The following is a 23,920-nucleotide window of genomic DNA, read 5'->3' as shown; positions in this document are numbered from 1 at the left end:
AATAACCGCCATGCTAGAGCGCTGTGAAAATAATGTTCTTTCAGAAGGCAACCCTCATCCCCATTACGTCTGAAACTATGCAATCCTCCCCACCTGAGCAGTTTCACACCTTGGGAAACTAAGGAGAGAGGAGGGGGTGTGAGAGAGGGTGAGGCAAACACACTCGTACGCACACGCACACACACACACACACACACGAGACACAGTAGTCTCTTTATTTGGCAGTGCCTGGGAAGGCCAAGGCCTCTTGCTGCCCGAGTCGACCTAAGCAGCAGCTGGTGTTCACAGCAACATTTCCTATTTCTGCCTAAGGTGGATCGTGTAACTCTCACTTTATCACCCTTAGAGGCCACGTGAAGGACAAAGCCAGTGCGCCCATAAACAAAACTAATGTTTTGATACAGGCCTCTCTGGAGATTGGGAGAAGGGCCCTTGGTGTTCTTAATGCCCCTCCCGCTCCTGTTGCAGCACTTTCACCTCTAGCACGCCGTCGCCTATTGCGGTGGTTCTCAAAACTCTGGGTCAGGATCCAAAACTGGTGGCAGTGCTTTGTCTAGTAGGTCCCCACATGACAAGAGTAATAAGATGTTTAATGGTCCTGGGTTCCTGGGTGAGACTAAAGCTTTCATTTAGGTTCAGAGTCCTCCATAATTAGTCAGTGCTTGGGTGATGACAGAGGCCTTATTTTCACCGTGGCTTTGAAAAAAAAAAAATTGCTATGGTAGTGGTGTAACAAATTGTATTAACAGCAAAGGGAGCATATCAACCTGATTCTTTATCAAAGGCTGATTTTTTTTTAAATGTGACTTTTATGTTACGAACCATAATCGCTCTCAAAACATTTGCAACCTGACAGTGACAACAGGCCAGAGAGGACAGCTTGTTGCTTCCCTGATTATTATCCTTTGTTGCTGCAGAAATGGGAATATGCTGTCAAATATTCAGTTTGTTAACAAACAACATAACATTACATTGTTGTAATACTATGAGATGTTCTTTGGATGATTATTTTACTCCATATACTATATTCATTAGTTGTTTACCTGTATTATGTTACTTGTTCAAATTTCAGAAGTGGGCAGGTCATTTCTTGTTTTCCCACACATTTTTCTAAAAGAATTGGCTTAATGTTATATCAACACATGTAATAACAGCGGGGAAGCCGGCACCTCTCATGCCCCCTCCAATCGGCCCCTTGTGTTCATGTCCCAGTGTAGTAATTGTGCGGCTCAGATCTCAGTTTCCTTTCCCTCTGGCCCGTTATTGGCTGCAGGCAGGGCCTGGAGCCACAGATGCACAGGCAGCCCTCGCTGACCTGATAACATTTATAGTTGTAATGGATTTTTTTAATGCCTGTCATTAACTCGCAGAGAGAGTGGGGAGAGAGATTGCTTGTACCTTTTTTCTGTGGTATTTCAACTTTATGGCATTATGTTCAGATATGTCACCTTCCATCATCTCTTTTAAGGCCTGTCCCGTCGCTGGTTTTGTTTTAAATGTACAGGTCTTTTGTGCAGAACCCTTGTAGTATCTAGGAGTTGTAATGAATATTTAATGATGTTGAGTAAAAGCTTTGAAAGATGTAGTTTGTGTCCAATTATTGCCTTTGTCTCTGCCACACTATTATGGGTGATTTAGCTGACTACTTGGTGAAGGTAGACAGTTTATATGAAGCAGCTTCAAATCAAATCATTCTACAATGCAGCGATAAAACTGATGTTCATTTCAGGTCATCTGAGAAGTTTTATTTATTTTAAGAAAAAACTATTTGTACAAAATAATTTTAATGATGGTACAAAATATAAAACACTTCATAGTTCATATGAATAGGCAATGAGAAACCATTATTGTTGTGTGAACAGCATGTTACCAAGTCCTACTCTATTGGTCCTGGTTTGGTGAACAGCAGTGGACATACACTACAAGATGCTGACCAGATAAAGCCCCAATTGAGCCTAGAAAGCGAAGCCGCCTTTAACCTGAGTCCGGCCACATCAAGTGGACACAGAGGGAACGAGTGAAAGAAGCCATCCCACACAAATTAAGACTAAACATGCCAAGCTTGTAACACTGTCTTTCCTGGAGCAACATTAGTTCAAAACATCTTGTAGTGTACATGCCCACCTTTGGCACCATTTCAGTTACTCTTCTTCTGGCTCTTTCTGCTGGGTGGCCCGCTGAACTGGACAATGTTGAAGTAGATGAGAGTTCCCAGGAAGTGTAGGAAAGCAAAGATGGACACCAACACAGGAAACAGATCGGGGAGTCGCGGTGGAGGGACCAGCGCTACGGTTGTGATGCTCAAACCAACCATGACTACCATGCTGATGTAGAACTGCAACACAGAGAGATGGGGTGGGAATCAGTTGATTTTAATGAGAAAATTAAATCGTAATTTTATGTTCTCATTAATGTTAACATAGTAAACTTCCTAGTTGCTATATAATAGATAGTGCAGCACACTGTTTTTTGTTTTGGTCAGTTCGTCATCAGAAAGGACAAACTCAATGCTAATCATTGCTAATATAACAATTTTGAGTGATCATCTGGACCGTCAGTCTTTATCACAGTGGAAACTGCTGATTTCAGAATCTCCCATAAGTTCTCAATTTGGATGATATCTGGTTATTGAAAGGGCTTTGGCTAAAATCATTGTCATTATCTTCAAATCACCTGGATGACCACTCACAGTTGATGGGCATATTGCCATCCTAGAAGATGATGAAAATACTGGGTACCTCAGGCTAAGAACAAACTGTTGGCTTTTCGCTTAATTCAATTCCAAGTGAAACCATAATATGAGATCAATGAATGATTTCATTTAAAAGACTTCTCTCAAATCACGTTGCATATTTATAACTATGACTGAAATAAAATTGGCCATTTGAGAACTGCTGTAAAAAAGATGGAGGCTTGCAATATTGCATTACAGAACAGACTCATTACAGAGCAGACAATTTGAACCCAGCCCTACAAAACCTCTTCGCCCTGCTGCAGAGCCGCAAACAGAGAACTGGTGGTGAGAGTGGGATCATGTGACGGACCTTTTTCTCATTTATTCCCTGAAATACACTAGTTGCTAAAAATTACCCAGTAGTGCTTATTTTTTTGTCACCATTTTGCTAGTCACTAGTCGTGATTGTAGTCTTACTAGTTGCCATATAATAGATACTAGTTCTAATTTAATAGGTACTAGTGACTAGTTTTTACTAGTCACTTTTCTATTTTTACAAGTAACAATTTAATAAACACTAGTACTTAAGTTACTAGTGACTAAATTTGCTTTTGCCAGTCACTTTTATGCCCTTACTAGGATTTTTTTTAAGTTGAATCCTATGGGGCTACACGACTTTTCATTACTCACTATTATAATTAGCACTAGTCTCTAACCTAATTCTACAAGTTATTAAGCAGTTACTAGTAGATATTTATTCATCACTAGTTCTTATTCTAATTTCTACTAGTCACTATGCTGCTGTTACTAGCAGCTATTAAATAGTGACTCATAGTATTTTGACAACTTCTAGTTTTTATTCTTAATGAAGATATCAACATTTTTATTATTACTAGACTTTTTTTTAAATACTTGACAAATGACAATGACTAGTAAAAACTAGATGCAGTGCCTTTACACTAGCATAATACTGACTAGAACTAAAAAAAATTACTAGTGCCAAATTATAGTGACTAGTGCCTTTTAATTGGCAGAATAGTGACTAGTAACTAAAAAAACTACTAGTGCTTAAATTTTAGTGACTAGTGCCTTTTAGTGTGCCATTATGTTGTAGTAACTATAAAATAAGAACTAGTACTTAGCCTATTAAATTGTTACTAGTAAAAATAGAAAAGTAACTAAATTAGTCACTAGTATCTATTAAGTTAGAACTAGTATCTATTAGTATATAGCAACAAGTAAAATTACGATAGCAACTAGTTGCTGACGGAATAGTGACTAAAAAGCACTTTAGGAAATAAATGGCAAAGCAGCCTGCCATAAGGATCATTCATGTGTATTTGAGTTCTATGACCCAGAGCGAAGTCAGTGAGTGAGATGGAGGAAACACCTTATGCAGCACTGCCCATCCCCATCCCACTACCCCCAACCCATGAAACCCTATCGCCATCACTTGGGCTCGTTATTTATGCCGCTTGTGTAAATAAATATATCTAGGCAAACCTGTGTTAATGACACGCGCTATAAAAAGACACCTTCTCTCAATCTCTGACACTACTGGTGCCCCTGTCGCTAAGGGGCTGGCGGCGCAGCCACTTCAGACGCTGCGGAAACTTAAATAAGTGATAAATAATTCGTTGGTTGGCAGTGGCTTTCATCCCTGGACAGCTTACACAGCTTACAGCGGCACATGATCTTTATTTATACAGTTGGGTATATCTTCTCACACTGATGCAATTTAGGTCAAGTGCCACTCTCAAAGTATGGACCACCTGGGGTCCTGAAACCAGCGCCCTTCTAATCACAAATGCATCAGCCACATCCCCCCATGTACAGGAGCACATATGAATTATCAGTGTGACCAAGCTATAATATCTGTGCTTTATTTACTGTGACTCATTGAACATTTGCTTGACCACGTGACCTGAAGCAAACCTACAATATTACATAAATATCTTATGATATCTTATGATATCTGATCTCTTATCTTATCAAGAAAGCCAAGTGTTTATGTAGCAGGAGATAACTTCTATCAGTGTTGTTGCAGTTCCTCTTAGTTGTCGATAGACGTCGATTACTTAATGTCCTTTTTAACAGCCATTTCTGCCCTTTAAAAATTCCCATTTCTGGGAATTCTGTCTGTTTATGGAGGACAATTTGAATCTTAAATCTTGAGTCAACACCTATTTGGCCCTAGCCTGGTTGTACCAACACTTAGACCACACTTACCTTCCATCGTACTATACAGGCCAGGTCCAGTCTGGGTAGGCAGAAGAGTAGCCTGTGGTAGCCTCCTAGCCTCAGCTCGTCCTCTGAGCTGTGCTCCAGGGCGGAGAGCAGATATGTGCTGAGGAAGACGAAGGCCAGGGAGGTCACCACGTAGGGCACCAGCAGTCCGTCCTTCAGAAACAGAGGCAGCATGCTGCACGGAGGGACAAGGACAACAACAATGCTGCATTTACAGTTTACAATTTAGTCATTTAGCCCGGCGTAATTGTCCGGAGAAATGTACAATGACTCCAAACAGAGTAAGCAGATGCACAGATCTAGGCATTGCACAAGTCCCACTTTTTACATGCTTCCTGCACAGAGAGAGGGACAAAGAAAGTCTGCATCACCTTTCCCCATCTAGTGCATTACATGCATACAGAATTTGGCTAGGTGTAGCTGGAGCTTTGATACACAATTACACAACAGTGATATACAGTACATGGTACAAGGGTGAATGTACAGGACATAAATTGCAAAAAAGGGATAGTACAAAACATCACAAGCCAGTCAAGCGACTGCAACACCCCACGCGCCTGCCAACACCTAATCCCTTCTAGGTCATGGTCATGGATTCAATTTTATCCCATAGCCACAATGAGCATTCTGTTTTGTTTTGTTTTTTCACAGCTCTATCTTCATCTGTTTCAAAGATATCTTGATGGACGACACACATAGTAGATTTTCATATACATTCAGTATTGTGTTCGTTAAGACAAGGCCAATAGTAAACTGCATAGCTTTTATCTAAGAGCAGGCCTACACAAGCTGTACGTCCCCTGGGGAGGGATGGGTCTCACATTCATACTATGCTTATCTTAGTTTAGCAGAGGGGCATGGACAAGAACAACAGTTGACTCTTAGTAAATCGCATATTACCCCGGCTGATATAAACCTAACCATTCACAACAAACCAGTGATTCTCATTTTAAGTCCAACAAAACCAGCTCTATTCAGTAGATAAATGTTAGGCATTTTAGAAATACATACTTCATCAATTTAAACAGACCGGGTGCATTCAGTCCTCTTACAATTACTGTGCTTGAGCATTCATTCAACCAATTATGCTAACAAAAGATGTATTTTTTTTTAATGATGGGGTGTGTAGAGGATGCAGATTATGTGGAAGTCCATGTCAGACTGTACTGGGAAACAGCTACAGAATGACCTCCTGTCCCTATACAACGCACGCTTAGACAGCAGGCATGCAGACTATGCCGTGTAATCCACAGATATCCTTATACTAAACCACGCGCACAACAATTAGTGCTGCCGGAAGAATTTACCAACAGCTGGTGAAAGTTAGAGAGAGCGTAGGCAGCACTACCAGTCCTTTCCATTCACACTCCTCACTTCAACCCATATTGCAGCGCCATTTTTATCCAAAATGGTCTGCATAGACTTTATCTTGGCTAAATAATAGTATGAAGCTTGGTTTCCTTGACTAAACGGAAAAGTTAAAGAACCCCTGATATAAAGAATACTAAATAAGGATAACCAGTTTTTATTCATCTATCACATGTATTTAATTCACTGTTTTAATGTGGCGGTGGTCTTTCCTAAACATAGCCTTACCTGAATGTAGAGGCCTGTAGGAACCAAATAGCCATCAAGGGGAGGTCATTCAGCAGGAGGCAGACTGGCCTGGAAAAGTTCAAAGTTTGATATACTTACTGTTCAACAGAGTAACTAGCATTAAAGAATATTTTACAGCAAGATGTGAAGAGGGGGTATGTGAGGTCAGAGCTGGATTTGAACTGACATCATGTGTGTACAGTAAAAAAGCTGCTGATCCACCGAGACACCCGCGCACAATCGATTCCTGACAGGACAGTCGGCATTTGTTGAGTCAGACAGACAACAGTTGAATATCAGTATATGGCATTTAACAGAACTGGCATGTACGCTACTGTAAAGCTTCCAATAAAGGCCCAGATATTTACTGTGCTTCAAAATCTTAATGGCCATATTTGCGTATGTGTGCGCGTGTGTAATGTAACAATGTAACATTAACCTAAACCTGGCCGCCTGCTTCAGTGCTAGCCAGCTAGTTGTACACTCCGCTCCGAGGGGGGCACTTTCCACCGGTCCCTGAGCCCATAATTACAGCCGGTGCTCTTTGGCGATCCTGTTACAGCCCAATAATTGATCCTCCGCAAACAACGCCCCGAGCTGCCGCCTGCCATTCTTTCCTAATCCCTGGACATGCATTACTGATTGATTCAGGGGGACAGGTGGGAGATATAACTCAATAGTTAATAAAGCAACAATCTAGCCTAATCTAGATTAATAGATGAGCCCAGATCTGGGAACCAAATCCCATGCTGTCAAATCTAGCCCAGGCCTCACACTCCACCTACAGCCGCCAAAGCTTTATACATATAGGTTATGTTGAGGTAAATGGTTATGAACCACACACACACACACACACACATCCTCGTGCTCACGTGTGCATATACTGCATTCAATCTATCAGTGGGTTAAATATGGCCCGCCTTTGACACACGCCATAGGACATATCAATCAATGCAAATGGGGGCTGGGGGGGTGTTTTTGTGTCTGTGTGGCACTGAGTATGATGACAGAGGAGCATAACCCCTCAGTTAGCAAGTCTGTACTTAAATAGATCTTTACTCTGCAACTCTGGGAGTACAGCAGGAGCATGATGTCATTTCGACAAAATGCAGATGTATTCAAGTCATGAACAATCTGCAGGACATAACCTGTGGGAGATTTGGAGGGGGGGGGGTAAGGGGAATGGCTTCTTTGTGAGCAAAAATTAAATCTATCCCACTGAATATTTCAGGTACAAGGAGATGGAAAAGTACCATTTACCTTCGAGCCATTCCTGTTGTTAAATTTCACCAAATGCCCAGTGGGACATAACCCCCGAGAAGGTACAGTTACGAGCTCTACTCACAGGGAAGCCAACAGGATGGACTTCTCATGGACTTGGTAGGAGAAGAGGAAAAAGGCCAGAGAAGAATTCACCTAAAAGTGACATTGAGATTAACATTAAGTATAACAAATGCAATTGTTACTGAACTATAATACTTAATATTAGTTTTTTAATGGAGGCAATACAAATAACTATTATATTTAAATGAGCAGCAACATCAATAATGCCAACATTATAATTATCTCATATTTATCTCATATTGTGTTAGAAAGTGACTGTGAAAGATAGTGAAATGTAGAAAGGTCTGGATTTACATAGAAATAAAGGAAATATCTGATGTTTGACCCAGGTAACCCAGATCATATTAATGTACACGTGTGTGTAAATTACATCAATGTGTTTCAGTGGGATATGTGGAGTTAAAAAATGTGAAGTAATAGATAGATTACTGTTTATAACATGAAAATCTCATCTGAAATTTGCAAAAACTCCAAGTTTCAGCACCAGATACCAAAGGTTTTTATGTTCCTTTCTTTGATTTGATTGGATTGACTTGGATACTCAGAAATATGGAAGTATTCAGATTGAAAGACAGTCATTGCCTCTCTGTTAGGGGACGATCAATATGTTCAGCTCACAGTTGTCTTTAAATCGGTTGGATTGGCTTGTTCACCCAAGCCAAAAACACTCACCAAGGCCAGTTTGAACTGCCAGAAGGTGGGCTTTGTCAGAAGCCTGATGGAGGAAGGTAGGACTGCCAGGAGAGTGGAGGCTAAGCTGAAAGAAAGGGCAGATGAGCATTCAGATAACCTCACATCAGCACAGTTAGAAATACAGTCAAATGCATAAGAATTCTAATATTCTTAAGCTAAGCAGTAAAAAGTGATAGGATACAGCAAGGAAAAAGTATAATATAATTTTAAAGTAGATCCGCACACAGAATTCTGCTCCACCAAAAGTTAATTATACAAACAACTTTTCAATGTGGATGAATATAATAAACTTTTGGTAGACCTTTATGTGCGGATGCAGACCTACTTTAAAACTAGTGAAACTTTTCTAGAACAGGATGTGCGTCGAGCCCAGAAACCTAACCCTCAGTCCACAGAACTAAGCTATGCAACCAGCTCGCTCTTTTTTAGACACCGCTTGCTCCGCACATAAGACCCCAGCTATGTGGGAAATGTAGAAATACTGGCCCCTGCTTAGGGCAACCCAGCATTAGTTTAACCCTTCAATTGTCACTTGCTGGGGGTAGAGGCACCGGAAGAGGCTGCGAGCGTGTGTATGCGTGTGTGTCAGCGTGTATGTGTGTACTGTGTGTATGTGTGTGTGTGCTGAAGGGTAGGGAAGCCAGTGAGTGAGAGGTGTGAGGGCAGCCATGTCACAAGGCTCCATTAGGGCCTAAAGGCTCCCTGGGGAGTGCTAGGGGTGGATCAGAACAGCCACACACACACATACACACACACACACACACACACAAATACACACACACATAGTTCGTACTGTGATTTGTAAGAGAGAGAGAGAGAGAGTAGAATATATACAGTAGAATATATAAAGTAGTACATTTATATATCAAGATAGATATGTACATAGAGCTGAGAGAGAGAGAGTGTGTGTGTGTGTGTGTGTGTGTGTGTGTGTGTGTGTGTGTGTGTGTGTGAGTTGTGTTGAGCATATGTGTTATGTGTAGGGCAGGGTTTTGCGGTCCGGAAGGACACGGATCACTTTTCACAGCTGATTCATTCTATGTACACAGTAGACCCACACCCGAGCATTTAGCAATCCACCCCCGCTGCCAAAAAGACAAGAGTGTTTTTCATTTGTTTGAAATGCATTGCAGTCAAAGAAGTCCAACTTAATCCCTGGACTTAGCAGTCTGGCAGAAACGTGTCCATGTTGCGAACACAGGAGGCCTAAATTTAGCCTGCCAGGTTATTTAAGCGGGCTCCACCATGATGACATGACTGTTGCGTCCCCGCCTCGACTTTTTTCCCTTCACTCTGATCAGACAGGCCTTCAGGGGGGGAAACAACTTTGGCTGAAATAACATATCATATCCAAATGCATCCTGGGATGCTCTGTGGAGCAGCGGGCAGAGACACACACCATATGACTTTAATGTGAGTTTGAGTCCAGCACTCAAGGTTTTACTACACGTCTTCTCCCCCACTCCCCCATCTCTCTTGCTCACGTTATCTTATAACATCATCTAATAAAGCACACATACCATCAAAACATATTATTGAAGAAAAGGTGAGAATCTTGCTATCTGGCGAACGTAGCTGCTATCTCTGTATAACATGCAGGCTTCAGTAGTTCCTTGGGGCATTCCTCGGGCCAGTCTAGTCACCAGATTTCCAAAAACAGCTGTGACGCCGCATTCAGAAGCTCCACACAAGATGTTATTATAAGGGATGATCTTATTTTCACCGTGCTTGATCACACCGTATTTGATCACAGCCACAGAGCTTGCCATTTTCCCGGGGCGAGCTCTGTGGCTTGCCTGGGAAATAACAGGAGTGAATACAAGCGACAGAAAGAGAGAGAGAAGGAAGGAAAGAGGGAGGAAAGGGACAAAGGAATGAAAGAACGAAAGAAAGAACGAAACAACAAAAGATGGGAGAGAGCAAGATGAAAGCCAGCTAGATAGATAGCTAGAGAGATTACCTGAGGTAGAGCTGGGAGTCAGTGGACAGGATGGATCTGATCTTTATCAGGATGTTTAAGCTGCACCATGTGTTTGCCACCTTGTCCTGTACACACACACACACACACACACATACACACACTCAGTTAGGTAAATAAGGAATGGTGTCAGGTGAAAACACATTTTGTAGTTCAACAGATGCCTTGATGCCTACGTAATAAAAAACAAACTACTGATCAAATTACTAATGGTCTGGACTACATGTGTATCAATACTACAATTATAGTTCACTCGTGGCTTAAAAATCACATTATAAGCATTTCAAATTTAAAGACTCCAAAAATATAGCAATGGCTTCTTTAAAAAGCATTCCGTTTTGAAGAGAAAGCAAATAAGTAGCATTGCTCTAAGTAATCATTTCCCTACTGAGAGTGCAATAAAAATTCCTTGGGACATTCCAAAGAGGCATTTGTACAGGAGAGCTTGGAGGGGGGGGCAGCACCCCTCCAGCATAAATCCACTCCCCTGTCAGAGAGCCTGGATGTCAAAAAAAGCGAGGGACTTATTTGTAAACTTGGGGACACGGGGTTAAGTGTTGAGACAGAGTAGTTTCTGCACAGCCAGCGGATACAGACCACACATAGAACAACACTGCATACTGCATACACATATATAATGTCAATGTGTTGTACAATTCCATATATATTCCTATACTCCATATAATTCGGTTTTTCAGGAATTGAGGAGTAGAAAGGTTTCATTATCCAAGAAAAACCCAGGCATTTTTGGCGGTTTATAGTGCATCTTCAATGCAAAGATCATAAAACATTTTCTCTCATGGTGAACACAGTCAAATCCAAGACAAAATTAGATCTACAAGGTTTCTGCATGACATGGATGATAAGTTACAACCCCAAGAAAAAGCATCCACAACGTCATCCTAAAAGGACTTGCGGTTTATAAGCTGAGAGATGAGATGAGGAGGGCGTTGCTGTGTGATTCAGTTGATTTAAGCGCTTAAGCAGTTGTGCAGGGATCAAATGATATTAAGGCCCAAGCCGCCTCTGTGCACTGTGATACCGCAAAACACAGAGGTAGCATGCCTAGATCGGCTTCATCGTTCCACTGTGGATCTTTCGAGTGTGTGGCCCTGTCTAGAAAGCCTATTTCTGGCGTTCTCTCTCTCCTCCATGCCACAGCTGCTCGCAACACAGCTGTGTGGATCTTAATGGCAGCCTAGTCAGCACCGGGCCGCCCAGTGTCGTGTTGTTTCGTCTCTGCCCCATCTCCCTCTCTCTCTCCCTCTCCTCTCTGCCGCCCCGCTCCAAATAACCACTACCGGAATGTTCCTGGATGCCGCCTGAGGGCAACACATGAACGGGGATTGGGGGATTTGGGGGGGGCAGGGGAGGGGGGGGTGCCGCATCGGCAAATGCAAGGGCGAGAGCGGTGCAGCTCCTTCACCTATAAGCTAGCGTGGAATTTCACAGGCAGAAGCATTTGGTGCCATTTTTGTGAGCAGGCAGCAACCTGAGACGGCAGAATGCAGCTCAGTGGGTAAACTTACAATTCCCCCTCCCCAGCCCCTACTCCCCTAACCCACCACCACCCTTCCTCACCACCAGTCACCAGTCCTCTACTTCCCCACCACCCCTTCTCACCCCTGTCCGCTTGTCCAGGCTTCTGCTTACGTGCACAATTTCACAATTAGTTCAGGACGACTTGCCCGGGCAGCCTCTCGCACTATCGTCACCGGGGAGTATAGTGTCTCTCACACCCTGTGTATTATGTTTGCATCATTTCATTGAACAAATACTGCCACAGCGCATACTGCCGTCCGCTCCCCTGGTAGAATTTTCAATTACTTCTCACATCCATGACACCTTGTGGTGGGTGCCACCTTGGGGAACAGGACAAGAGAGGGGTTACGGGGTTTCAGAAACGCGAGCCGCAAACCTTGGCCTCAGAGCTGTCTGTCACACGAGCACACGCGCGAGCACACGCGCGAGCGCACACACGCACACACACACACACACACACACACACACACACACACACACACACACACACACACACACACACACACACACACACACACACACACACACACACACACACACACACACACACACACACACACACACACACACACACACACACACACACACACACACACACACACACACACACACACACACACACACACACACACACAGTGTTACTTTCCTTCTGCCTCCATGACAACCTTTCAACATTGCCGGCTGCAGGAAGTGTTGCAATGGCACTCTCTCTCTCACTGTTCACTGTCCTTTCATACTCCAATACTCCCCTTTTCTGTCAGAAACCGACTGATTGACCACAGTGTACAACTGTGTGTGCACCGTCTAACATACACATACATGTTCACTCTACAAAGACATGACTGGTTGCAGCCAACAGTTGTCGGATGTGCTCAGATATGCCTAAAGTGCGAGTTGGCACCACTCATCATCCCATACAGCTAGAACACGGCTGTGCTATGAAGTGCTGAAAACACCCAGGCCATAAATTAGTTAGATTTATCTATATCCTCCTACATCCCGAACCCCAACACCTCCCAGAGATAGAGTGAAACTGATCTCCTGACCTTTCACCATTTTATTCCTCTGTTTTCTTTGATCCTGCGGGGTATCCATTTCCAATTGGCTAAGCACTGGAGGGTGGAAGGGTGTTTACCCCAGAGAGAGTATGGGACAGTGTATAGGCCACACGGAGTGCAAGAGGAGAGCCACATAGATTGTGCCTCGCTTTCAGTAAGCACTGCTTACGGCCTCTTGCATTCATCTTTTAAAGACACTCTGATACTTCACAGTGAGTCACACAGTAAGCATCAAATTATTATCGGATTATGCGATTATTGTGTGATACGATCATATCAGGAGGGCTGTGGTGATTTCCAGCCTGAGCTTTGATGAGCAAAACACTGACTTCAAAGACCAATTGTGCATTGCACTTGGTTAGCATGCACACAACAATCTTCCATGCCAAAAGAGCTACCACAAACAGATGTCAATAAGAAGAAAGTTACTCATTGATGCCCAATACTGCCTCATGCTTCATATTTCTTGATGGGAGTCCAGAAACATATCAAAGTTTAATCACAACATTAATTGATAGGACTGAGTTTAGGCTTAGGTTGTCAAAATGCCTGACTAACAACCCTTTTTTATTCTATGTTGATGGAACAAGAGTACAAATGGGTTTTTTTTTTCATAAAACTAGGAGAAGAATGGGATAAGGGGGGAGACTAAGCTTTGGGTGCCAGGCTGAGTTGACATTTAAGGACGTCTGCTGTACCTCAAACAGCCCCCGAGCCACGGGAAAGATCCTCCTGACAACCTGCAAGGCCTGGCTGGGGTCAGACAGGAAGGGCAGCCAGCAGAGGGCAAAAGTCACCAACACTGTTACTGCAACCCTCACCAGCAGGAACAGCCTGCATGGTGGAAGAGAAGAGGGACACACAGAGAGGAACGCATTACAGAGGACTTTCTAAAATGCCAAACGTTGACAATAGCACGCAGCTTACATGTCTATGTCTACTGATATTGCATGAACAATTAATATGTTCTGTCTGCATGTCCTAAATTGGGGATTTGACCGTCTGTTGAGGAATGCAGTGAAAGCCATGCATCAGCTGAAAGTCTTTAGTGTAGGTCAGGGTATGTTGTCAGCTGTAACTGTGAAGCTGCTGGTTAAGTTGCACACACAGGAATAGCTGAGGAGTTTGGGCATGGCGAGAGTGTCATCTGGACATATCTTCCCCCTGGCCCTTCTAATCCAGCTCTCCATTTGCTACTAAATGCCCTTGGTACATTGTTACTAGATAAACAGACACTGGACACACTAGTAACGGCATCCAATCTGATTACCTCAGTAACTCTGTGGCTCGCCTGGGGACGGTGCTCTCTTACAGATTTCATTACATTTACAGTTTGACCATTTGGCTGACACTCCAATGCAGAATGACTAACAATATAACCAAAAATAAAAAAAAAACACAACACTGCTGAATAAGTATGATTGAATAGAGAAAAGCATAAAACCCCTAGATTCATATGTCAGGCTGGATGCTGGCTTGGGATATTTTGTACCAGTGAATGTTATAATAGTTAATCAGTTTGATTGAAACATGAGTTATCAATATCACTGGCTGTACAAAAGAATACTTAGAAAACCTGCTGCCTTCTACTATACATTGAAAAACATAAAAATAAATACAAATAAACAAATAACAAATAAATCCCATCTACCTATCCTCTGTTATTTTATTTCGTTAATTTGTCTCTCTCACATGATTACAAGTTGCTCTGAACAAGTGTGTCTGCCAAAGAAAGAAAGAAACAAGGAAAGAAAGGCAACAACAGAGAAAAGACAGAGAAATAAAGAACAAACAAACAAACAACCAAACTCACCCTCGCCCCAGGCCCAGTTTGACACTCTTGCCCAGCAGGTAGCAGAAGAAGGGCAGGGCATGGTAGAGCTCCATCTGTTTATAGTTGAGAGCCAGGGAAAAGGCCAGGGAGCCCAGAACATCCCAGCCCAGACCCAGAGCCAGCACCCCCCACAGGGCCAAGCCCAGGCTCACCCCATTGTACCTGACAGGGTTAAGGTCAATATCGGACCAAGGGTGTTTCTATGTAGATGGCTTGCTGGTGCAATAAACTAATGAAATGACAAAAGCTATTATAGCCTTTCAGAAGGATATGGTGGCAGAAATAAAGTTAGTAATTTGTTTTATGTGCTTACTAATGTACTACAGTTCCAATGAATTCAAATCAAATCAAAGCATTACAACTGAATACCAAATTAAATAAATCTTTCTTGGAGAATGAATTACATTAAAGGCTGTAAGAAAATATAGTTTAGATGCATTATGGGGGACAGCTTCTATTAGGACTGGGCCTTTAAAGTCAATAGCTGCAACTCTGAACACCAGTATTTAGCACAACTTCATCACTGCAAACTACAATAATGATATGACACATAATACATAATATAACTTGTATCTGTTTATAAAGGATACTGGAAATGCCCATAGTCAATGAGAATTAGCCCTGGGTAGAGCAGGAAGCAGAGGAGATTGCAAACCTGGGGAAGAACGTTTTGGTTAGTTGATGCTAAGCAGCTAGCTCCAATCTAATTACAGTCCAGTGTTATAATTGATATAACATCATGCTCAAAAGTCTGTGCAGCCCGTGAACTGTTGCACATGTTGTGATGGTAAAAGAGAGATCTTTTGTTGTTAAATTGCATTGATAGCAAATATTGTTCTATATTTTATACAATGTGTTTCTCAGATTGTGAATAAAGATATTTAACAATATTTCTCATAACTGTTCTAGTTCTGCCTTTTAGTAAACAAAGATGATATGGTCTGATGTAGCAATTGATAATGTAATAACTGTCTGATAATATAAGAAAATGTAAGAAAATGTCCCCTGGTTGAAAATTTAGTAAGACCTGTTGAACTTCCTGGATTATGTAAAAACATCACATTATTACATTAATCAGCCACTATCATAATGGCCGATTAATGTAATAATGGGATGTTATTACATTATCCAGGAAGTTATTACATGAATAGTTTTTATTACATTTTTGACCCATTGAGAGGGACATTTTATGATATTATCAGTTGCTACATCCCCTCAATACATCTCAATGAGATTGTACAGTGCAGGATAGACATGAGAAGCCTATGAAATATGTGGTTCTGTTAAGAATGACAGTGGTGTCCAGTTCCTGAGGTCTCAAGGTAAAAACAAATTATTACCAATAATAATACTTGATTAGTCGAGAGTATGCATCTGTTCGTAAGTTTCAGATGCAGTGCAGCCTGGTGTCCTTAACTATGAGTGAGGACCAAAAATGGATCACATGTCCATTGCTGCTGAGTCTCCACATGATGAGCGTTTCTAATCTGTTTTAACGAGCCTGGGTCCCAGGGTGAGAGAAATAAAATGCTCATTTGGGTCTCCGGTTGAAAACAATTTAAGATCCACTGCAATACTAGACATCAGTCTTACCTTCTTCCTAGAGGAACCATCAGTTAGGTAAAAACAGTATAAAACCACAGCAGGGATGTAGATCAACAAATCTGCAACAAGGACTGAGACAGAGAAAAGAAGCAAATCATACTGAATCCTTTGTGTATGGCAAAAGATCACTATGCTGTTCATGATGCATAATACATTAATATCATACTAACATCTTCCTGATAGTTCTGATATTTTTTTATGAAAAATAGCATCATATGAGCCTATATGGCTGAACCTATGGATGCATGACACCAAATAAATCGGCTAAACATCAATCCATACATCAATCATGTAAGCAAGTGTTAATGCTTTTGACACCATGTTTAACAAATATACAAGTGATATATACAAGTAATACTATACAAGTGAATTATCAATATCATACTGTACCTGTGGCTCTCATGAATAACTTGTGTGCCAGGCTTTCATGACCTCTAGATTTGTGTAACTCCACCCATTCAGGGTTGATCAGTTTGCCTCTGCAGGAAAACACAGACACCAGAATCAGGAAGACTGCATTTGATCCTAACTGAGAAAGATCGTAAAATGAAAAGCAGTGGTTTCAAGCAGTGTGGCATGGAGTTTTTCTCCTTTTCTGTCAAAGGAGAACATGTAATACACCGTCCTGCAGCATTTCACTAGTTTTTAAATGTTTTCAGATGCCATGTGCAGCCAGGAGGGTAAGGACAGAGAGAGATACCACCATAAAACAACCATGACCCTGCTAAAGGAAAGACTGAGCTGTGACTGAGACTGTGACTAACCAATATATTTCAATATACTTAGGCTGAGGAAGAGGGTACTGTGGTTCTTATGCCTGCATATATTTAGCCTCGCTGCTGCTTTTGGGGATCTCAGCCCTGGGGCTGCGTTATCGAGCTGTGATGAACCTGAATCATCAAAATGACTACTGACACATTATGATAAGAGGACATGTACACACTGGTACATAAGTACACAATGTATTTATTCATTTATCTCAAAATTATTGATCCTTTAATTCTTCTGGCTGCCAAGAGGTCAATAATGATCTATAATCTGATTTCAATTCCTTTTTGACATGAGTGAGGCTAACATGATAAGGTTGAGTCCATGATAAGGACTTACACATGAGCACAGAGCAGGCTGTGGTAGGCGGTCAGTGGAGGGTAGTCAAGACCCCAGTAGTTCAAGTCATTGTCAGTAGTGTTGACGTACCTGGAGGAATACAAATGTAACATTTACTCAGCAAAGGGGGCACTGTCCGAGGCCCAATGAAGATATTTTGGCTTACATGGTCTCAGACTGGGCTACACTGCCCCACAGACAGTGACTAGCTGGATAGCTTTGATGCTCTAGACCAGTGGTTCTTAATCCTGGTCCTCAGGACCCAGAGTACTGCTGGTTTTCTATCCTACCAGGTAGTTAATTGCAGTTAATTGTATTCACCTGGCATCCCAGGTGTAAATCAGCCACTGATTAGTTGGCTAGAATGAAAATCAGCAGGGCTCTGAGTCCCGAGGACCAGGATACTCTGGATGTGCAAAAGTACTCAATTCTGGTCCTCGTGGTCTGGCGTCCTGCAGGTTTTTGTTCCTCCAGGATAGTTAATGAGCTCATTAACCACCGGGGAGGCACAAAAACCTGGAATTGCGTACCTAGGCTCTAGCATGATGCTCTATAGTGCAAAGACTTCAAAAATGACATCTGACATGATTAAATCACTAATTTGTGCCTTTATCAGCTTTAGATTTGCATTTGTGTGTGTTGGGTCTGGCCACTACTACAACATTCCCCACCTCAAGGGTCATAATGCTTCTGGTGGGTTCCCACAATACATTTTGAGGTAGGCCTACTTGGATACCTGGGTGAACTTTGACTTCTCAAATATGAGACCCACAGCAAGACAATATTTCAATATTTGTCTTGACTGAACAGAAGGTGCATGGAGGATTAGACTGACCATTCCTGAACAGGGAGATTGTAGGTTACTTCTTGCCAGTGCCTTTGGGCTTCATAGTCACCGAACATGGGTGGTTTTCCTGCCCCTGGAGAAAAAACACATTCAAATGTTAGTGTTTTTGAATGGGAAACTAATGAACATCATGAGAATCCATACGACCAACCAAGTTAGCTGGACATGTCTACTATCACGGTAACCGACGTCTGCAGTCACACACCACACAAGCCTGGATGCTACCGTCTGCACTCTAGCAAGCACGGTGCAAACTTGCCTTCATTACTTTATGATAAGAAAAAATCAGACGAGCTGCAGGGAAACAAGGAGTGATGTATCAAAAAGCCTTCAGCGAGTCTCTGAATGGTGCAACATGCTAACGCTATGCTGCACACACTTCCTACCTGAATAAGAATTTAGTGAAACGCCCCATCTCACGGTAAGACCAAGCAAAACGCAAATTGATACGAGACTCCAGGTTTCCATGCCTTTAGAGTTGCGCTTTATTTGCTGGCAAAGAAAAGCTAAAATCTGTTCATTGACAGTTTGGACGGTTGTTTACATTTCCTGAATACGTCATCGACAAAGGCCCCGTAGCGGGCTCCTATTGGTTACTGGGCATTTACGTTACGTCGGAGCGACATGAGGCGTTCAGGGAAACTTGGAGGGGGAAATTTCCACATCAGAGAACGATGGCTTCATACCTGAGGAGAGGACAGCGTTATCATATCATCAGTCTTAACATAACGTTTAAGCTCCAAATAAACGTTTAGTTACAACACTGTTCGCGTTTCGTTTATAGTTGCAACTTGAAATTGATTGCTCTAAATACCCAGTTACATCGAATGCATTGTCAGTTCAGTTAATATTGATGATGGATTGATGGATGTCATGCATTATTTTTTGATGGTCTATATTTCCAATAATACAACAATAACGTAAAAGGGACAAAATAGGTTCTGATGCTGAATTCATAGATTGAAAGTTGTAGAAGTGTTTTTTTTATTTAACTACAAATGAGCATTCCATCATCACATTACTTACAATCTAATGTGAGAAAATAAAGCAGAGACAGCATAGGCTAATATTGTTAAAAGTCATAGCCTACAGATAGACCATGGACTGAAATGGTATGGAACCTTTCAGTTTAGTCCTCCACTATGAATACCATTCTTTTTGTCATTGGTGGAAAATTTCTCCAATTTCCAATTATCACAGCAGTATTGTAAATATGTGGCCTTAGTCTGTCAGGCCTTAGGTGCATTTGAATTCAGGGATTATGGGTCAACTTTTGTATTTACATCCATCTTCTATAATATAATAATAATGATATAGCTATATATCCGGACTATTAGCCCAAAACATAAGACATTCTGGAATCCCCAAGATGTTATCTGGCCACTTCATTCACTTAATTCCTAATTTTAAATGTGTCATCTATGCATTATCTTTGTGGCAACTGACATAGCAGCATCCACTGCGTACAGACAACAATAGAGTGTCAGTGGGCTTATGTGTAACTAGTTTGTTGTAACCCTGCTTATTCAGATCTGTGGTTCCAGCAGCGTCTCCTCCCCTCCCCTCATGTAAATCTCAGCCCAGGGGCGCATTCTCCTCTGTGACCTTTTCTTCTGTTGACACCGACCGTCTTTGTTCCCAAGGTGTTGGGAGTTGTTGGGTGAGACACGTTCCTTGTGGTTCCGGCATCAATTATGTATAAATAATAATAACCTTGGACAACTGCTGATTTGCAATGACACTTTCATTACGACGAGAGCGGCCTATAACTCACTGGCGGCCATTAGTTATTAATGCCCGGGCACGCCAGCTTTACTTTGTCATTTATTGCTTCATCTCTATGCCTTTTTAAATATTCAGTAACTGCTGTACCTACATTTACTGTCTGTGATCTGCGCCCAGGAGAAGGCCCAGGCTATAGCTTGTGGTGGAGGATGACCTAGTTATAATGGAGGCTCAGGCCTTGCTCGCCAATGCCACTGTAGTCTATCATATCTACCTGCAGTCAAAATGGCAAGTTTGGTGCAGCAAGCCAAAGTTAATGTTTTTGCTGTTTTGCCATTCTTTTAACACTGTTTAACATGAGGACCAGTAAAGACCTATAACCACAAGATAGCTTTTCACTGAAAAATCAAGGAGGGTTTCTAATCTTACACTGACATCCATCTGTGTGTAATCTAGTTTATGAATCCAAGAGACGCAGCCATCGTAGAAGTCCCACTTCTACTTCTTCACTGCAGAGACGCTCTTAGATCAGCGATTAATTATTTGGAAAATTAATCCAGTGCAGTTCCAGGGTGGGAAGACTTCTACAGCAGTTACCACTAGATTACCAGTGCTGTACAAAGCTTCAGACAGCACTAGACTATCAGCGGTGTCTGAAGCTTTGTGAGCTCTAATTTCTTCTTTGGCCAGGGACGTTTGGTGACTGAGATTCAAATCCAGTCTGTTACAGTGAGTCTGAAAATGGGGATGACTTTCCCTGAGGGGGGAGGTCAAAGGTAGCAGATATGATAAACTGAAATATTTTCCCTTGTGAGGAAGCATTACCCTATAGCCAAATGGTAGATGTTTAATTTCCTGCATGGCATACCTGAGTGTGAATCTGCACTACACACTGATACTATGACACTTGGACACTGCAGCGGAAACAGATAATAAATAAATGTATATGGGTAGATTAGGTTTATTGATGGATTATTTGGCCACAGGTGAACATAGTCAGCCTAACAATCCACACTGCCGGTGACTGTATGCCTGTGACAATAACATTTCAGATAAAAAAAGGGTGTTTGGTTACGAGTTAGTATTATGTTTATGAATGGAGAGCAAGAGATTTGATTTAGATAGCGTTATTCGTCTTGATGAAAGCAACGTTCCCAAACAAGCCCTGTTCATTCTTAGATGCCCTCCAGCGTGTGCATGGGTGTCATGCACCAATTTCGGCCTGCAGAATGATAATTATAAAAAAGACAGGGGAAGCACTGCCCACTTCAAAAGGCAGCTGATTCTGATTATAAATAGTTGCCCAAACACACTCAAGCATGTAAACCGCTGACTCTTTGATTGCATTTTAGTCAGGTTGGGCAGATAATCCAATTAGAGCCTACAGGTAAACACAATCACTTTGAAGTTTCAATTCCCAAGCGGGTTCCTTCAATTTGGCTGAATTGTTTGTATGAGATCATTTCATTTGCAATGAGAGTAAATGAATCACACTGAGAGATTATTCGGCTGTATTTAACCACAGCAATTGTAATGTTCTTGCATAAACAGCTGAATTTTGCCTCTACTTTTCACTTGGGTTGGGCATAATGAAAATGTTGCCAGTGATGCTCCCGGAGATATGCAGAAGTGAATCCATTTTAGTAACTGTATCTGAGAGGTGACATTTGTTGCCACAGCATATCTTCTGTTACAGTAAAAACAAGGCTGAAATCTGAAGGGAGCTGGCATTGTTAGCAAAGTATATGGAATTCTTCACCCTGGTAAACTTTGTGTATAAGAAAAGGTTTTGCCTCTTCACCATTCCATGCAGTTGTACTTACATCTGGTGTACAGCATTGCATGGCAGGGAGCTGAAATACAGCATGGGTGGTGTGGTGCAAGCTGGCAAAACACCACTGCACATTGATTATTTACAAATGTCTCCAATAAATAATAGCCTTCCAAGTCTTGTATCATCAATAGTTTTGTTAGCATACATTTGTTATCGCAAAATCACAACTCAGATAATAAGCAGCAGTTAATCAAAGAGCAAATGATGCCCTTTGGATGGCAAAAATAATCCTATGGAAGGCCATATTTGCCTCACTTTGTATCAGCTACCTGCAACTGATTGAGTTTTTTTTAGTGTTGTAGATATAGTTCTTCTGAAGCTTGAAATCCTCATATCAAGCCTCCAAATTCTCCATCGCTTGGTAACTTTCTATAAAAAAAAAATCATATGCCTGGTTTATCAAGGGCAACAGCATTGGGCTTTTGTCCTGAAGTGTTGAGTGCAATTAGACTGATAGATGCACACTGAATTATACCTAGCTGAACAGGTGGCTGGGAGGTATAGACTGTGACCCTGCCATCCAGTACAAGTTAACAATATTTAGGACCAGATAAGTGGGTTTACGATATTAAAATCTGTACTAACTGCATACAAGGAACCACTCCTGGCCACATTGTATTTGCAGCATTTAGGTCCAGTCTGTCTCCGTTTGACTGTGATACAAATTTATTAATAGGCTATTAGCCTATATGTATTTATTGGATATGACAAAATTATGTTTTTTTTATCTTATGTTAAAATGCTCATGATCTTGTTTTCGCCTACATTCATATTTCCTTTTCAAGTTTAATTTGAGAAACACTTTCAATCAAAACCAGAATCGTCAAATTGATTCACCAAAGACATTTTCGCAAACGCGCGCTCTGTATCTGCTCATAAATTCAGTTTGTAGTTCAAGTCAATAATCACATACACAAAGTAGGCCTATAGATTATAATGGTACAGACTATCACTTGAAACTAATATAGGCTGGCTGCCAACAGAGCTGTGGGAACCGCAACCACAATCCAGGCTGCTCCCCACCTGTGCAAAAGCAGGTGCAGGTCATTATCGTGTGTGTGTGTGTGTGTGTGTGTGTGTGGGGGGGGGGGGGGGGGGGGGGGGGCTCCGCAGATGAGTGTGTTCGCGCAATCAGCAACTTGTAAGACATCAATGCCAGCGATAAAAAAACTAAAACGCCACAAAATTCATTCGTTTTCGATATCGATTTAAGATGATTATTACAGTTTAGTACAAACTGTCTCACTGCTATCGCCACATCCAAATATAATCCACTTTGATCAAATAAACCAAGGCATGAATTCATTATAAATTTGAACAGTTATCTTAAATGTAGGCTATATTTTCTGTGGGCTATATCTGTGGGAGGAAAGTAATAAGTATATGTTGCTTTAAATTGCACTTGGGCATACTTAACCAATTAAATTAAGGGAGTTCTTTACAAAATTCTGTAATTTAATAGTCATTACCTACATGTGAATTGGTCTTTTATAATAGCGACGCACTGTTTTCAGTTTATGAATGCCCAATCAGTGTTTTGTCTACTTGGCGTCAGGTGTATTTAAGCAGGGATCTATTGTAACCTTGCACTCGGTTAGAGTCGAGTCTTTCCCACCCGCTGCTGCTAAAATAGACCCGTCATTAAAACCCGACGAATCTCAGCAATTTCACAGTGTCCCTACTCCAGGATAAATAATATCTAAGCCCACATAAGCACTCATATAGCCGCGTGGACGTATTGTGATCAGTGGCGTAGTGGTAAATTAAAAAGTGGGTAAACTAAGACCTGCAGTTGATGATCATCATAAGGCAAACTATCACTAGTGAAATCAGAAT

General features: G+C 41.7%; 1 protein-coding gene across 1 annotated transcript; it reads right to left on the bottom strand.

Moving 5' to 3' along the window:
- Positions 1–1,734: 1,734 nt before the first annotated feature.
- On the bottom strand, positions 1,735–19,070 carry alg6 (ALG6 alpha-1,3-glucosyltransferase). Its single transcript, XM_071541042.1, has 14 exons — positions 18,912–19,070; positions 18,514–18,598; positions 17,679–17,768; positions 16,962–17,050; positions 16,560–16,642; positions 15,557–15,621; positions 14,946–15,128; positions 13,831–13,966; positions 10,515–10,600; positions 8,534–8,618; positions 7,863–7,933; positions 6,518–6,586; positions 4,904–5,096; positions 1,735–2,335 (listed from the first exon to the last, which is right to left on the bottom strand). Exons 1-14 carry the CDS (start codon positions 18,991–18,993, stop codon positions 2,138–2,140), a joined length of 1,515 nt encoding a protein of 504 aa, XP_071397143.1. The 5' UTR covers positions 18,994–19,070; the 3' UTR covers positions 1,735–2,137.
- Positions 19,071–23,920: the final 4,850 nt, after the last annotated feature.

Source organism: Centroberyx affinis, unplaced genomic scaffold (genome assembly GCF_046629955.1).
Source record: "Centroberyx affinis isolate AG114_WGS23_722 - 3 ecotype Tasmania unplaced genomic scaffold, CSIRO-AGI_Caff_v1 ptg003779l_1, whole genome shotgun sequence".
NCBI lineage: Eukaryota > Metazoa > Chordata > Actinopteri > Beryciformes > Berycidae > Centroberyx > Centroberyx affinis.
Note: the sequence above shows the minus strand (reverse complement) of the source record. Positions and strands in the feature narration are given on the sequence as shown.

Coding starts and splice junctions, on each gene's coding strand:
- alg6 (XM_071541042.1), bottom strand. CDS start 18,993: ATGGAAACCTGGAGTCTCGTATCAATTTGCGTTTTGCTTGGTCTTACC. Junction 17,769..18,513: donor AATCTCCCTGTTCAGGAATG/GTCAGTCTAATC, acceptor GTATTCCTCCAG/GTACGTCAACACTACTGACA. Junction 2,336..4,903: donor CCTGTATAGTACGATGGAAG/GTAAGTGTGGTC, acceptor TCTGTGTTGCAG/TTCTACATCAGCATGGTAGT.